The sequence below is a fragment of the Mus caroli genome, unplaced genomic scaffold (assembly GCF_978045245.1).
Source record: "Mus caroli unplaced genomic scaffold, Mus_caroli_1 scaffold_17, whole genome shotgun sequence".
In the NCBI taxonomy this organism is placed as follows: Eukaryota; Metazoa; Chordata; class Mammalia; order Rodentia; family Muridae; genus Mus; species Mus caroli.
Window position 1 is genome coordinate 1,004,127 of NW_028227272.1, and position 15,170 is coordinate 1,019,296.

Below are 15,170 nucleotides of genomic sequence, written 5' to 3' on the forward strand. Positions count from 1 at the left end.
CTCAGGCACAGACATCTCTGAATCCCATGTTTCCCCTGGGATGAAACGCCCAGAGTCAGAATCTTGCTCAGAATCCATCTCTGCAGAGCTGGGCAAAGGATACGTGCTAAAAACCTGTACTGACAGTCAGTGGCCTGTGGGCAGGAGAGGAGCAAAATGGAGACAGAGAAGAAATAGATGGAGAAAAATCCAAAAGGAGGATACTGCTAGTAAGGTGCCTTCCCCCAAACGCAAATCCTGTAAGAATTCATTGGCCTTACGTCATCTGCTTTCCTCCAAGCATGCAGGCCCTGACAGCCAGGTCAAGGTCCATACAGTTCAGCCTTTTCCCTGGTTTCTGCAAAAACATTTGCCACACAAAACCCACAGGCATGAGGGGCATGAAGGAGAAGGGTGGGAAAAACAGTCTCTCCAGAGAACACATGATGGAGAGAAGAGGAGAGGAGTTTGGGAAGAAATATCCAAGACAGATTGCAGCTCATCTGCCCTAGTCATGAATAACTGTGACAGGAGGAACTCACTCCTTGGAAACGGTGTCCTGGCAGCTCTGGGGCTTTTGATTTGTCGAAGATCCTGGGCCCTACATAGAGCCAGAGCAGTAGCCTCCCTTAGGAGGGGGCGCCAGACTGCCAGGAATTCAGAGAAACACAAACTCCTAAATTGAAGTTCTCTATGTAGTCTCCACTGATTAGTGCTTATGCTACCTACTTGATCCTTAGGAAGAATGACTTTGGCTCAGCCTTCCAACCTACTTTCCTTCTGCTCTAGATGACACCCTGGTGCTGGTGGATCGCAACCCATGCCTCACAATTAAGGCCCCCAGGAGAACTTACTCCCAAAAAAGCAGCTGGCTGTGCTCAGAGAAAGCCCTCAAGGCAGGCTGAACTTCACCTTGCCTGCTCCATCAAAAATCTCTTCATCCTCCCAGAGCTTCTCACTCCCCTGCACTTCAAGGTGGCAATGTATGTGTGCCATGCAAGACCCTCTGGAGTCCTCTCTCTGTGCCTTCAAGTCTGACGCCCTCAAGTGCACATTCACTGGTGTTTGAAGGTCCTGACTGTCCTGACTGCATTCGTTGGGCATCTGCAGAAGTTCAGGTTGAACCTGAACCTCAGGTCTTATCTGGCACCAGTGCCAATGCCAAGGGCTGGTACTGGTTCTGATTCAGGGACTTTTTTTCAGTTGGAAGTATTAATGCGTCAGGGAATGGAGAAGAAAGGACAAGAGAAACCACGGCTCTGGGAACCAGAGGAGACATGTCCTCTCTCAAGTGCTCCCACAAAGAAGCTGTAGAAACAGCTTCCCCTGAAACTTGGGAGAATGTCTGTCCAGAGAAGCCTCCAAGGACTAGGAGCAAGATCTCCATTGTCCTCTCTGAAACCCAACACCTCTGTGATCTGAGCTTTCAAAGACATGCAACATACAAAGACACACTGCAAACCAATTAACCCCATGAGTGCTTCCAGGACCTTCATGTAAGTCACATAAGGAGGGAAAGTACCTGAGTACATCACCTGCTCACTCTCCTTTTAGGGACAACTAAGTGTCTAAGCTCTCCAACTGGGACATCAATGAAATTATACTTGGGGTGGCAGATCAGCATCCTAATTTGAAAACTCATGTTTTAGTTTTCTGGATGCCCCACCCCTTGGGAAAACAGGGAGAAGATTCCAAGGTTGGGCTCAAAATTTATGAAGATCAGACTCAAGAGTCTGTCCACTTCTGAAAATCAACCCAAGCTTAGGAGAGAGCCAAGGAGGGAAAGGGATCAAACAGAAGATGTATGTGTAAGGAGTTGACACAGACCTGAGAACCCTCTATTACTCAGGAATTTTTCCAGAGTTTAGCTTATTTGACCCTCGTTATCTTATTCATTAGAATTTAGCTGCTCTCTGTCTCTCTAAGACAGGACCCAGAAAAAGCAAAGGAAGCCTTGTGGACTGACTTGGCCTGTGTCAAGGCCTTCTAACTGAAGCAATAAGACAAGCACACTATAATTCACAGTTACCACTCTCCTCCCTAGAACCTTCCCTGATTCACCAGCCTCAATGAACTCCCAAATCTCCAATGCAGACTGATTGTCACCAGTATGGCTCAAAGGGTTAACAAACCAGGACTTCTCAGACAGTTAGGACACAAGCTTATTCACCATTGGGGACCCAAGAATAGCTACACAGAAACTAGTGCTTCTTGTAGCGATTCTTTGGGGTCTCACCACAGCCTGTTTTATCACAGTTAGGAGCACCTGGATTCTTCCCAAGCCCAATGCTACCCAGAAGGCTGGGAAGCTCTTGGGTGATGGCTCGTTCAATCTTCTCCAGGAAGCAACCCCCCATGTAGGAGCACTGCTGAGAGAGGAGTTTGAAATTGGAAATGGGGTTGATGCCAAAGAAGTCCTTATAAGCCTCACGGTTGGGAAGGTCAAACTTGCTGACGTTGGTCTTTGCCAGGATGGTCTTGAAAATATAGAATTTATCAGGATCTTCCACAATGTCCTTAAAGACCAGTTCCCCATCACTGAAGAAGGTCATTTTGTCCTTGTAAGTCTGCAGATAGCGGTCAACTAAAAGGGCATGAATTCGGACTCGGATGGCATGCTGTCGAATAAAAGCAATCTTGTTCTCTAGCCTGTTCTCAATCACCTGGTTCAGGTCTTCCAAGAGAGAGATCTCTTCTTTGAGGAACAGTTCCCGGTGGGTATCAGGCTTATAGTCCTGTGGCCAGAAGGAGCTGACGTAAACCCGTGGTGGTTCCGTGACATTGATGAGAGGGGCCAAGCTCCAAAAGAGAGCTCCATACACCCGCATGAGCATTTGCGTGGCCAGGTTGTCAGCCTTGTTCAAAATGATCCTTATCTGGGACTCACGGCCCTTCAGCTGGCGGAAGAGCATCTCCAACTCCAGCCCCACATCCAGCTTGGTGGGATCGAAGACAACGAAGATGAGGTCAGCTCTGTCGATGAACCACTGACACACATCGTTGAAGGGGTAACCTTGGGGAGACAGGAATGAGGAGTCAGGCTGAGTGGGGCACACACAAAGCCCTTTGCACCTCCCCTTTAATACCAAACCATTATATGGACGAAACAGAGCCATAGCACGGCTATTTTCTGGGTTTCTTTTTTTTTTTTTTTTTTGGTTTTTCGAGACAGGGTTTCTCTGTGTAGTCGTGGCTGTCCTGGAACTCACTCTGTAGCCCAGGCTGGCCTCGAACTCAGAAATCCGCCTGCCTCTGCCTCCCAAGTGCTGGGATTAAAGGCGTGCGCCACCACGCCCGGCCCATTTTCTGGGTTTCTAAAGATCAGTGAACATTAATTATCTCTTGCTTTTTTTTTTTTTTTTTTGGTCAACCTTCAGTCAAGAACAGTCTGACCCATGCTTTAATACACAGCGGCTTCTGAATCCCTAGAAAAGGGAAGGTTTTATCCACAGTGGACATTTTTATGCAGTGTGTGGTAGTATACTCCTGTAATCCCAGCACTCAGGAAGGCAGAGAGAGGAAGATCTTCAGTTTAAGGCTAGGCTGAGCCACATAATGAAACTATGCTTCAAAAACAAAAACAGCAACAAAAAGGGGGGGTGGAAATGAGACTAGAGAGATGTCTAATGGATTAAGAATGCTGGCTGCCCTTTCTGGGAACCCATATTCAGTCCCTAGCACCCACATGCTGCTCCCAATTGTAACTTGAGTCTCAGAGGAGCCAGCTCCCTTTTCTGGCTCCTCTGCACACCAGGCATGCATGTGGTGCAAACATACATCTGTTAGCCAGGCTGGCCTCAGATATGTGAGTGATCTTCCTGCTTCTACCTCCCAAGGTTAAAGGTGTGCACTGCTACCACCCAGCTAGGAAATAATAAAATTTTTAAAGGAAAAAAGCAAGTGATTTTCTAAAAGTGTGAAAGATCTAGGATAATGGCAAAGATATTTAAAGGAGGATATCAGGAAGCCAGAAGAGAGAGGATGTGTGTTTAAGGGGGAAAATTGTGGGGAGAGTGTTGAGTGTCTGCCATGACCTTCATTTTAGTTTTTGCTATAGACTAGCCAGATGGTACCTGCTCTTAATTTCTTGTTCATCAGCTGTAAAATTACAAAAAGAACAATAATGCCAAAGCCGACTTAGAGACTACTGTGCTAGGCTGGCTGTGGTGGTGCCTAACTATTGTTCCAGCACTCAAGATAATCCCAGTACTCAGAGGCAGAGGCAGGAGGATCTTTGTGAGTGTGAGGCCAACCTGCTCATAATGGTAAGTTCCAGGGGTGGGAGGGAGTTACTGTGTTGTGAGACAGTAAAACTCCCAGCTAAGTCTGCAGTCACATGGATGCTCATCATATATTAATTCTTCTCACCTGTTTCCTTGACTTTCTTACTTTCTAACAAGAAGACACAGGCTACCACTCTGATGGCTATTCTTGGTTGTCTCCTTGACTGCATATGGAATTAACTAAAACCTGAGCTGCTGGATTCACCTGAGGGACTTTTCTTAATTCAATTATTTGAAGTGGGAAGACCTGCTTCTTCAGGATTCCAGTGTATAATGAATACCAACTGAGACAGACAGCCTTGTAGACTAAATTACTGGATTCTTAGCCTTTCTGTTGGTAGACAGCTATCATCTGTAATCCACTCTAATAAATCCCTGGTAGATAGGTAGGTAGGTAGATAGATGGATAGATACATACATACATAGGTTCATTCTATAATTTCTGTTCCTCTACAGAACCCTGACTAATACAACAGTTTTGAGAACACTGATTTTTTTTATAATTACCAAATAATGTATAAAGTTATCTGATTGATAATAGGGCATAATAAGGTTATCATTAACTGTAAATTACATTGTTATTACTAAACCAGGTCTAGTTGTAACCCAAATGCAAGGCATAACCATACATTGAGATTTGCCATTTAGTTATATGTTACTATGACTGCCCTGTTTAGGACACATGAGTGCAGATATCCCTGTGCCATGGCAGTATATCAATGACCTATGATAGGCTTCATGCTTGCCAGGCCTAGGATAGCAATCACCTGCCATCTAAAGGTAAGCAGGGTTCTGGGACGACTAATAAAGGTTTAGGCTAAAAGGCCCAACAAAACAAATATTAGGAGTAAGAAGAGATGTAGGCCATGTTCAATGGAGAGTAAGCCCAAGCCCAAGCCCCAGATTAGCCAGAATTCAAATATAATTCACAATTAGTGCAGGCCTCCACTATGCAGGAAAGACTTGGAACCCAAAGACAACTTTTCCACAGCTTGGACATCTCTGAGATCTTACAAGAGAATACCAGTACTCCCTCTAGGAAAATACTGGCTATCTCCAAATTTAGTCAGCCCTTTAGGAGGCAGAGAACAAGACACTCCAAACCCCAAAGTGTCACCACAACCACAGTGAGAAGCAGTGGAAAAGAGAATGCATCTCTCTGTCTAGACCAATGGTCTAACCATCTTTTTTTCTCTGCTGGCCTACCACCCTCTGTTGATCACAGTGTCCAAAAACAGAGCTCTTGCTATTCAGAAATGGCTGTGTGCGCTCTCTCTCTCCCCCTGCCCCCGTGTGTTTGTGTATGTGTGCATGTGTTATGGGAGGGTGAGTGTGTGCCCATAAGGAGGATGGCAGGTGTCTTGCTTTACTGCCTACTATCTTACTTCTTTACAACAGGCCTCTCATTTTGTTTGGCTAGGCTTCTTGGCCACAGAGCTCCAGGGATCCCTATAACATGAAGGTACGGACATGGGCAACCTTGCCTGGCTTTTTACATGGGTGCTAAGGATTTGAAGGGGGGTCCTCATGCTTGCAGAGCAAGTGGTCTTCCCCACTGAGCATATCCCCTGTCTCCTAAATTACCTCTTTCTTGTTGCTTGCGGTTCTCAATGATGCCTGGTGTATCCACGAATGTGACTCGTTCTAGAAGTTTGTGGGGAACCTCAATGCCAATCAGCTTCTCCAGAAAATTCTGGCCAAACTTTTCCAGTGGTGAGAAGGATCGGGCACTATCAGCAGCCATGACGATGCCCTCAATGGTTTTCAGCTTGGGCCCATGCATAAGGACAGTGAACTCAGAGGTGGTAGGTTCAGCACCTGCATGCATGGGAGGAAAACAGCAAGCACTGAGGAACACACTACTGGAAGGGGTGTGAGCAAGCAAGGTGTCTTGGGAAGGACCCCCACAAAGATAGGTTTGCTAGGCTCCTCTCACTTTTTAATTGTGCCAAATACACAGACCATAACATTTATCATTTTGATCATCTTTAAACCTATTGTCCAGAGCATTAAGTATATTCACGTTATCATGAACCAGTTATCCTCGCTCTCCATTTCCAGAACCATATCATCTTCCCACACTGAAACTGTCTCCACTAAGTAGCACCTCCCCACCCCCCTCCCCTGGCAACATCCCCCATCCCCACCCCCCTCCCTTGGCAACAGACTCTCTTTCTGTCTCTGAGTTTTGCACCTCATATGAGTAGAATCAAACCATATCAGCTTTACTGCTTGGCTTGTTTTGTTTAGCATATTGTTTTCAAGGTTTATCCTTGACAAGGATGTGTCTGATGTGTTCTGACAGCAGGCAAGGTTCACTCTTCTGTGTGTGTGTGTGTGTGTTGCATAGCACAGGGGTGGAAGTCAGAGGATAGACAACCGTGGGTATCCTCAGTGTCACTGCTGCTAAGCTTTCAGGGGTGCCCCGATCTCCCTATAGAAGTTCTGCAATCTCAGATGCATGTGCTACCACACCTGCCTTTTCTATGGGGACTAGGGAACCTGACTGCCAGCCCTCTCCTTTCCATTGTGTGTGCAGACTACTTCATCCAGCCGTGGACCCTTGAGGTGTTTCTACTTTGGGCTTTTATGACTAGTGCTGCCATGGGGGTGACAAAGTTTCCGGTTCTTACATGTTATCTCCACTAATATTATAAAGGCATACAAGTGCTTTAATTTCTCATCTGCTTTCACAATTTATAACCCCCAAATGTTCACCTGTATAAAGTTGGTATCGAGTATCTTCTAACCCAAGGAGGTAGTTTATCATGGTGGATTTGCCAACACTCCACGGTCCCAGGAACAGCACCATTGGCTTGGAAGTAATCTCCCCGTCTGCAGACAACAGGAATCAGAAACAGACGTGACCTAACATCAGTTCTTACTTGACAGGCACAGCACTGTTCTCCAAAGCACTCTGCGTCCCCCCCCCCCACTGTCATCCAGAGCTTGTGGGGTTCTGTGTGGATCAAACCCTGTCAGGGGCTTTATGAAAGCATTCACTCCAAAGACACCAGGAGCCATTGTTTTGACCTTTTCCAGATCTTTGGCACATCTGCCTGCACCAGAAGGAGGAGTTGGGTGGATTGATACATACAGGCTCTGTGCTCACGCTGGGAACAGTCTCCTGGCTTAATCTAGAGAATGTCTCACAAAAAGGACAAAACTTCCGCATTGCGAAGACTGAAGTTTGCTACCTGAATCAATAGTAAGAAAGGACATGGGAGAGACAGAGACAAGGTTGAGCCATCTGAGCTCCAGGCTCTGCCCATCTGCAGCTTGCAGCTCTCCTTCCTTATCTCTTCACTGGGGCTCTCCACATCCTCCCCTCAAGCTCAGATTAGTCTCTTTAGTCCATGACAAGTCTTCCAGGGTCTGAAACCAAACACTGAAAACTGGGAATCCTTAGATTCTTAGGCCCTGAGGCCAAGGTCCTCTAAGACACCCTGCTAGGAATCGTACCCTGTCAAGGCTACTGGAGAGGGGTGAGAGAGAGAGAGAAGCAGAATTCTCTAGTGTCTTCAAAAAAAGGATGGTGGTTTAGGAGGGTGCTCACTGGCGGAGCACTTGCATAGTATGTGCGAGGCCCGGGGTTCAGTCCCCACTACTGCAAAAATAAAAAACAAAACCAAATCTGGGCAAAGAAGCAGGTAGAGGCTGTAGACAGAGATGTGGTTTCTTATTGCTGCTTTCTGGTCCTCTAACTTCTTTTCTGAACTAGCTGCACTGAGCACCTGTGCTCTCCAGACTTTTGTCTTCCTGAGCCTGCAGATAGACCTCAAAATACAGTCTTCCTTCTTAAACTTTTTTTTATTTATTTCTTATAATTTTGTATACTGTCCTGACTCAAAAGTCTGAAGTACAAAAAGCCCCAGTCTGTCTAGGCCACAACACACTCTCTATTAGGTAACTAATGCTGGGCCAGTTGGGGTGGGTTTTTTTTTTCTATTTTCTTTTGAGATGAGGTTATATTTCCCAGGATGTTCTCAAAGTCCTGGGCTCAAGAATCAAGTGATTCTCTTGCCTCAGCCTCCAGGGTAGCTGGGACTACCTATATTTGTGTACCACTACCCTGGACACTAATGCTAATTTCTGGCATTTTTCAGCTGCCTTACTGTGTATACACCGTGTTGTACATACCAATGTTGTACATTCATTTTTGTATAGCATGAATCCCTTCTGCACCTGGCTTTTGGATATACTGGATTTGTTCCTTTGAGAGTAAAGCAAAGTCCTAAAAGATGATGGCTTCTATATGGTGAGCACAAGTCGTGGTCTGGCCCTTCCCTCTTGTGTGTGAACACACATGAGAGGCACTCAGCTTGGGAACAGGGTGATTAAACATCTCAAGAGGGTTATGCCAGTTATGGATTTTTCCAAAAAGCCAGCGCTGGTTATGTGAGACAGAGCTTCGAGTGTTGCTGTTCCAATTCTGCACAGCAGGGGGCATTGTGGGCATATGTGGGAGACCAATAATAAGCTTGAAGGATAGGGGGCATGCAGGAACTGGCAAGACATTAGGACAGAGAAGCCAAGTCCAGAAAGGGAAGCCAGAAAAGAGCCAATTGGCCTTTGCTGAGAGCCAATCCAGGGGCAGCTGGCAGCCTCTTGGCCACTGAGGCTTTAAGTTTGGAGTTTCCCTGGGAGGGTCATGCCACTCTTGGTGTCAGAGTAGGGAGAGAAGACAAGTACAGAGGACAGAAGAAAGCCAGCCATTGGCTTCTGTAACCTCATACCAGGTCTGCACATGCTCTAAGGTGCAGGAGAGGGTGACTGGCTCTTAGGCTTGTAAGAATGGTCTAGGAACTGACAGAACCGGATATTTATTCCCAGGGGAAAGAAATGGGATCATGATCCTGACAGTGGCCAGGGCAACCAGCACTGCCTGGGCATTAGGTTCCTCTTCTGTAGAGTAGGAATACATATGCCCTCAGATACCACAGCTACTCAGTAGGCATTAGGGTAATATGGAAATTTCCAGGTAACACAGGAAGAGATTTGTGATATGATTTACAATTAAAACAAGGGCTGGGGTTATAGCTCTGTAGTAGAGCACTTGCCTAGGATGCTCAGGGCCCTGGGTTCCATCCCCAGAACTGAAAAGAAAAAAATAACAATTATGAAAGCTTTAAACCAGGAGTTAGAGTAGCTGTGGATATAGCTCAGTGGCAGGGCACCTGCTTAGCATATCTAAAGTCTGGGGTTGTGTCCCCAGCACTGAAAAATGAGTCACACTTTTAAAGATGGCAAACCATGGTGGAACAAGAATTCTCTGGTATGTTCTTGTGAACATACCAGATTGGAGTATTTCAAGGCAATTTTCTAACAATGATTAAAGTACCTAATTCTAGTGTTCTATAATAATTTTTAAACATGTATTTGTGGGGCTGGGGTATGCCAGAAGATAAATGATGGGAGTTGGTTCTCTTTTCTTACCATACAGGTCCAGGGATTGAAGTAAGGCTGTCTGCGCTGCAGGTACATTTACCTACTATACCATCTTGTCAACCCCTTTGCTGTACTATCTTAAGGACAAACAAGCAAGCAAAACATGTCTTACAAATATCTGTACACAAAATATATGAATTATGCTAGTGTTTGGAATGGTTTAATTTCATTTTGTTTAGATAGCATCCCACTCTAAAGCCTATGGTGGCCTAAAATTCATTCTGTAGCCCAGGATGGCTCTAAATCCTTAGTCATTCTATTGCCTCAGCCTTACAAGTGCTGAGACTATAGGCATAGCCACCATGCCCAGCTTTGGAACATATATATGTGTATGTATGTATTGGGGGTGGTGCACAGCTTGGTATGTGTACAGAGGCCAGAAGGCAGCTTGTGGGGCCTGATTCTCTCCCACCATGTGGAGTTCAGGAACTGAACTCAGGCTCAGACGCAAGTGCTTCTATTTGCTGAGCCATCTCACTAGCCCCACTTGTTTGTTTGTTGTTGTTTTCAAGAGAAGATTTCTCTGTGTAGCCCTGGCCATCCTGGAAGTCACTCTGTGGACCAGGCTGGCCTTGAACTCACAGAGATCCACCTGCCTCTGCCTCCTGAGTACTGGGATTAAAGGTGTGTGCTACCACACCTAGCTTTTCTGCCCCCTCCCCCCAAAACAAAACAGTTGGTTTTTTTTTTTTCTTTTTGAGCTCTGGCTGCCCTCGTCTCACTATGTAGACCAGGCTGGCTTCAAACTCACAGATATTTGCCTTTATATTTTAAAATTTAGAAAGTGTACAGCACTTATTGTGCCTCAGAAATTAGATTCTGGTTGTATAGAACGTGCTGTATTCTTAGAAGACAGGCAAGAAGCTTCAATAAAGAATAATGGCGAGTCATGCATGCATGCACATACATCTATATGTACACACACACATGTACATATACATATGCACAGTTGGTATAATATGATCCCATGTATGTAAGAAGAAAAGGACATTTCTATATTCATAGATATAGAAGAAATGTCTAGAAGAATCTATTACATCCTATAGTTTTGAGCCAAAACTGTGATAGTGGGTGTCTCTGGGAGTGGAACTGGATAAATTGGAGATTAAGAAACAAATTGTGTGTGGGAGGTGGCAACATGGTGTGATGGTGTATTTTGGGGACAGGGCCTTGCCATGTAGTAGCCCAGAACTCACTGTGTAGCCTAATCTGTCCGCACAGCTACAACTCTCCTGCCTGTGCCTTCCAAAATCTAGGCTTACAGCTCTACACCGTCATGCCAGGCTTTATTATTCAATTTATATTTTTTATATTATTTGAATACAGTTGAAACAAGTATGGTTTTTGTTTGTTTGGTTGGGGTTGTTTTTTGGGGGGGGGGTTAATTAGGTATTTTCCCCATTTACATTTCCAATGCTATCCAAAAAGTCCCCAATACACTCCCCCCCACACACTCCCCTACCCACCCACTCCCACTTTTTGGCCCTGGCGTTCCCCTGTACTGGGGCATATAAAGTTTGCAAGTCCAATGGGCCTCTCTTTCCAGTGATGGCCGACTAGGCCATCTTTTGATACATATGCAGCTAGAGTCAAGAGCTCTGGGGTACTGGTTAGTTCATAATGTTGTTCCACCTATAGGGTTGCAGATCCCTTTAGCTCCTTGGGTACTTTCTCTAGCTCCTCCGTTGGGGGCCCTGTGATCCATCTAATAGCTGACTGTGAGCATCCACTTCTGTGTTTGCTAGGCCCGGGCATTGTCTCACAAGAGACAGCTATATCTGGGTCCTTTCAGCAAAATCTTGCTAGTGTATGCAATGGTGTCAGCATTTGGAAGCTGATTATGGGATGGATCCCTAGATATGGCAGTCTTTAGATGGTCCATCCTTTCTTCACAGCTCCAAACTTTATCTCTGTAACTCTTTCCATGGGTACCCAAGATATAAGATACAATTTGTTAAACGCATGAAACTCAAGAAGAATGAAGACCAAAGTGTGGACACTGTGCCCCTTCTTAGAATTGGGAACAAAACACCCATGGAAAGAGTTTTTTTGGTTTTTTGAGACAGGGTTTCTCTGTGTAGCCCTGGCTGTCCTAGAACTCACTCTGTATGTAGACCAGGCTGGCCTCGAACTCAGAAATCCACCTGCCTCTGCCTCCCAAGTGCTGGGATTAAAGGCGTGCGCCACCGCCGCCTGGCAACAAGTATGTTTTACTTTACTATTTTAAAACCAAGTTTTAAAAAGAATCCAGACCTTGTCTGGATCCAGTAGCATACACGAGTAAACCCAGCTCTCAGAAGCCAAGGCAGGAGGTTCTAAGGTTTAGGAAATTCAAGGCCAGTCTGAGCTACATGGTGACACTCTGCCTCAAAAATTATCATCATCTTCATCATCATAGTCATCATCATCACCACCATCATTGTGATCATTGTCATTATCAGCCAGGGCCACAGGAGGCCTTCCAGGAGGAACAATAAGGAGGCAAGGAAGACTCTAGGTCATATGGAAGCCAATGTAAACAGGGACCTGAGATGCTTGAGCTCAGGAGGGACCACACTGCCTTTCTACCCTGGAAATCAAAATGCCTACTGCTGACCCTGGAAATTAAAATGCCTACTGCTGAGACAAAGTGCTTAGCAATGAAATCACTCTGACAAACTCCTACAGTACTGAGCACTCGCTCCAGTAGGAGAGGCCACTTCCCGGACCTGAGTCCCAGTCCTCCACCCCTCAGGAAAGCCCAGCTCCTGGAGGCCAGGCACACAGGGTGGCGTGAGTGGGGCCATGATGCTGTACCTGTGATCTCATGCTGCCGAAGCTCATTGTACTTGTAAGACTGCTCCAGGGGCTTGATGGATGTATGATAGATCTTCCGAAGTCGCTGCAGCACCGCTGGGGGAGAGGGGCAAGGAGTAAGCTTCAGACAGGGCCATCCCAGGCTGCTCCTCTGCCCATACACAGAGAGAGTCTACCCCTCACTGGTGAGAAGAGCCACTGGCAGCCAAGACTGTGGAGTGATTGTGTTTGGGAAGCAGCTGGTCTACAGCCCACCCTTAGAAATCCTCAACTCAAAAGCGTTTTCCTACCCAATCTGAAAAACCTCCTGAGATACTTTTAAAACAAAACAAGAAAGTAATTCTTGCCCAGGCACTGTGTCATACACTTTCAATCCTAGTACTCAAGAGACAGAATAACTGGGTTTCTGTGACTCCACGGGTACTGTGGTCTACATAGCAAGTTCCAGGCCAGTCAGGCTACATAGTGGGACACTGTCAATAATAATAATGGTGATTATAATAATAATAACTATTAATAATAATAGTTATTAATATTATTATTGGGCAGGGATATGGCTCACTAGGTAAAGTACCTACCTAGCATGCACAAGCACAAAGCCCTGGGTTCAATCCCTAGCACCATAACAATACAGGTGTTGTGCTTCACACCTATAATCTCCACTAGGGGGATTAGGAGGTCAAGGTTATTTATTCCCTGCTACTTAGGGAGTCTGAGGACAACCTGAGACAGGTCTCAGGAAAAATTAAATTAGAACCTTATAACTTCCTCACTTCAATGCTGTATCCAGAAAAACAAGGCTGCCTTCAGCCTGACTGAAAGCTCTCTCCTTGGGAGATGAGAATCTTGTCTTTGCCTCTGTTTATGCTGCTGCCTATATCTAGAAGGTAAGGAGGCCAGGTGCCCAGCAGGCCCATGGCACAGTGATCCTGGGAGAATTCAGACATGCCCCATGTTCTGGGGGAGCAGAAACCCAGGGTGCTACTGAGAGCTTTGGGATGTCCTCCTTACAGGAGGACAGTGAAGGAGTGATAATCAGGTCAGTGCAGTTCCAATCCTTGCACTGCTATTCTCTGGCTGTGTGCCAAGAGCAATTTGCCATATTAATCTGAGCTTGGCTAGTTAATCAGTTAAGAAAGGATAACAAGCCCCCACAGAAATCCTTGGTTCATCATAGGGGCAAAACAGAATAGGAGACACAAAAGAGCTTTGTAAACTAAAATCCAAAGCAGTTAGGATGAATTCTTATTAACCATCCTCCCCGCCAAAAGGCGGTGGTGGGTGCGTCCTACAGGTGACGGTTCTGAAGTTCTCCTTCTGCTCTGATACTGTGCCCTCGGCTTGGTTATCTTCTTCCTCTCCCAGCCTGAGTCCCTTACCTCCACATTCTCTTCTTTGTGGTTCCCCTGGCCCTAGAAGTACAGAGCTCTGGTGCCCTGGATCCCAGCCCATCTCCCTTCCCCAGTTACCTGAGTAATCGTCAGCTGGCTTGTCCTCATTCAGCATCAGGGTTTTGTCAATGTGGGAGCGGTCCCTCAGGGGAGCTTCTTCACTCGCATCCTCCACCTCTTCTGGGAAGAGAAGCAGACAATGTGGAGTCAGCACAACTAAGCCAGTAGTGCCGCGAGCCTCACAGAGACAGGGTAGGGCTGGCCTCAAGGAGATGCAGAACAAAGTTGCCAAACTGAATGAACTTTAAAGGTATACATAACTTTTAAGACCCGTGATCTGTGTGTTTGTATACGTGCTAGTGTATGTGCGGAGGTCAGAGGTCAACCTGTGGTATCATTCTTCCAGATCTATCCACCTTGTGTACTTATCTGCCTTTTACTTTTGACAAAGTCTGTCACTGGCACCTAGGGCTCGCCAATTAGGCTTAAATAGAATAAATTAAAATTATTTAATTAAAATAAATTGTGAGTCTCTCCTCACCAGTGTTGGGATCACAAATGCACAACATCACACTCGGCTTTTTCTGTGGGTACTGGAGATCAAACTCGGGTCCTCACAGTTGTGAAGTGAGCATTTTACTGTCTGTGATGGTTGGTTTTAGTGTCAGCTTCATGTATCAGTGTCACCTGAGCCTCATTCATTCTCATTCCCTTAATTAATATAAGGGCACTGCCCACTGAGGGTGGTGTCATTCCTAGGCAGATGGGCCTGGGCGGTTCCTGCCTCAGCTTCCCTCAAGTAGATGGACTGTAACCTGTAAGCCAAGCAACTCTTTCTCCTCCAGTTGTTTTTGGTGTTCTATCACAACAGAAAGCAAACCAGGACGCTGATGACCTATCACCCCACCCCACTTACTATATTGAGCACAGAAAGTGGTGTCACACGCCTATGATCACTTCTCTTGCACCTGAGATGCAAGAGAAGTGAATTTTAAGGTCTGGGCTGACCCAAGCTGGATAGAAAGACATTGTTTCAAAAAAGAAAACAAATCAGACACCTGTCACATGCCAAGTCCCAAATGTCATGCTGGCAATGCAGTAATGCCTACACAGGCACAGCCCATGACCTTAGGGAATCGTCCTCCCGTCTAATGGGAATGAGCTGATGAACTGTCTTTAAAATATGTGGTCATTTTGAGTGGTAAGGAAGCTATAGTAGCTTGAGGGTCTAGGAAGAATATTTGCAGTTTTAGCAGGGGAAGCCAGAGAACAC

The 15,170-nt window shown here is 45.9% G+C and overlaps 1 protein-coding gene across 5 annotated transcripts in view; it reads right to left on the reverse strand.

Annotated features, from left to right (window-relative positions):
• Positions 1 to 374: 374 nt before the first annotated feature.
• The window catches only part of Srl (sarcalumenin), a 43,814-nt gene continuing 29,018 nt past the window's right edge, over positions 375 to 15,170 (reverse strand). For 2 of the 5 annotated variants that reach the window (XM_085832120.1, XM_029470734.2), the window contains 6 exons: positions 13,976 to 14,077; positions 12,507 to 12,602; positions 9,323 to 9,358; positions 6,981 to 7,097; positions 5,847 to 6,080; positions 375 to 2,992 (listed from right to left, as the gene is read on the reverse strand). In XM_085832120.1, the coding sequence (XP_085688246.1) occupies positions 2,181 to 2,992; positions 5,847 to 6,080; positions 6,981 to 7,097; positions 9,323 to 9,358; positions 12,507 to 12,602; positions 13,976 to 14,077 (1,397 nt within the window). In that variant the 3' untranslated portion in view covers positions 375 to 2,180. The remainder of the gene's footprint in view (positions 2,993 to 5,846; positions 6,081 to 6,980; positions 7,098 to 9,322; positions 9,359 to 12,506; positions 12,603 to 13,975; positions 14,078 to 15,170) is intronic. The other 3 variants (XM_029470735.2, XM_085832121.1, XM_021185120.3) reach the window with 2 other exon arrangements.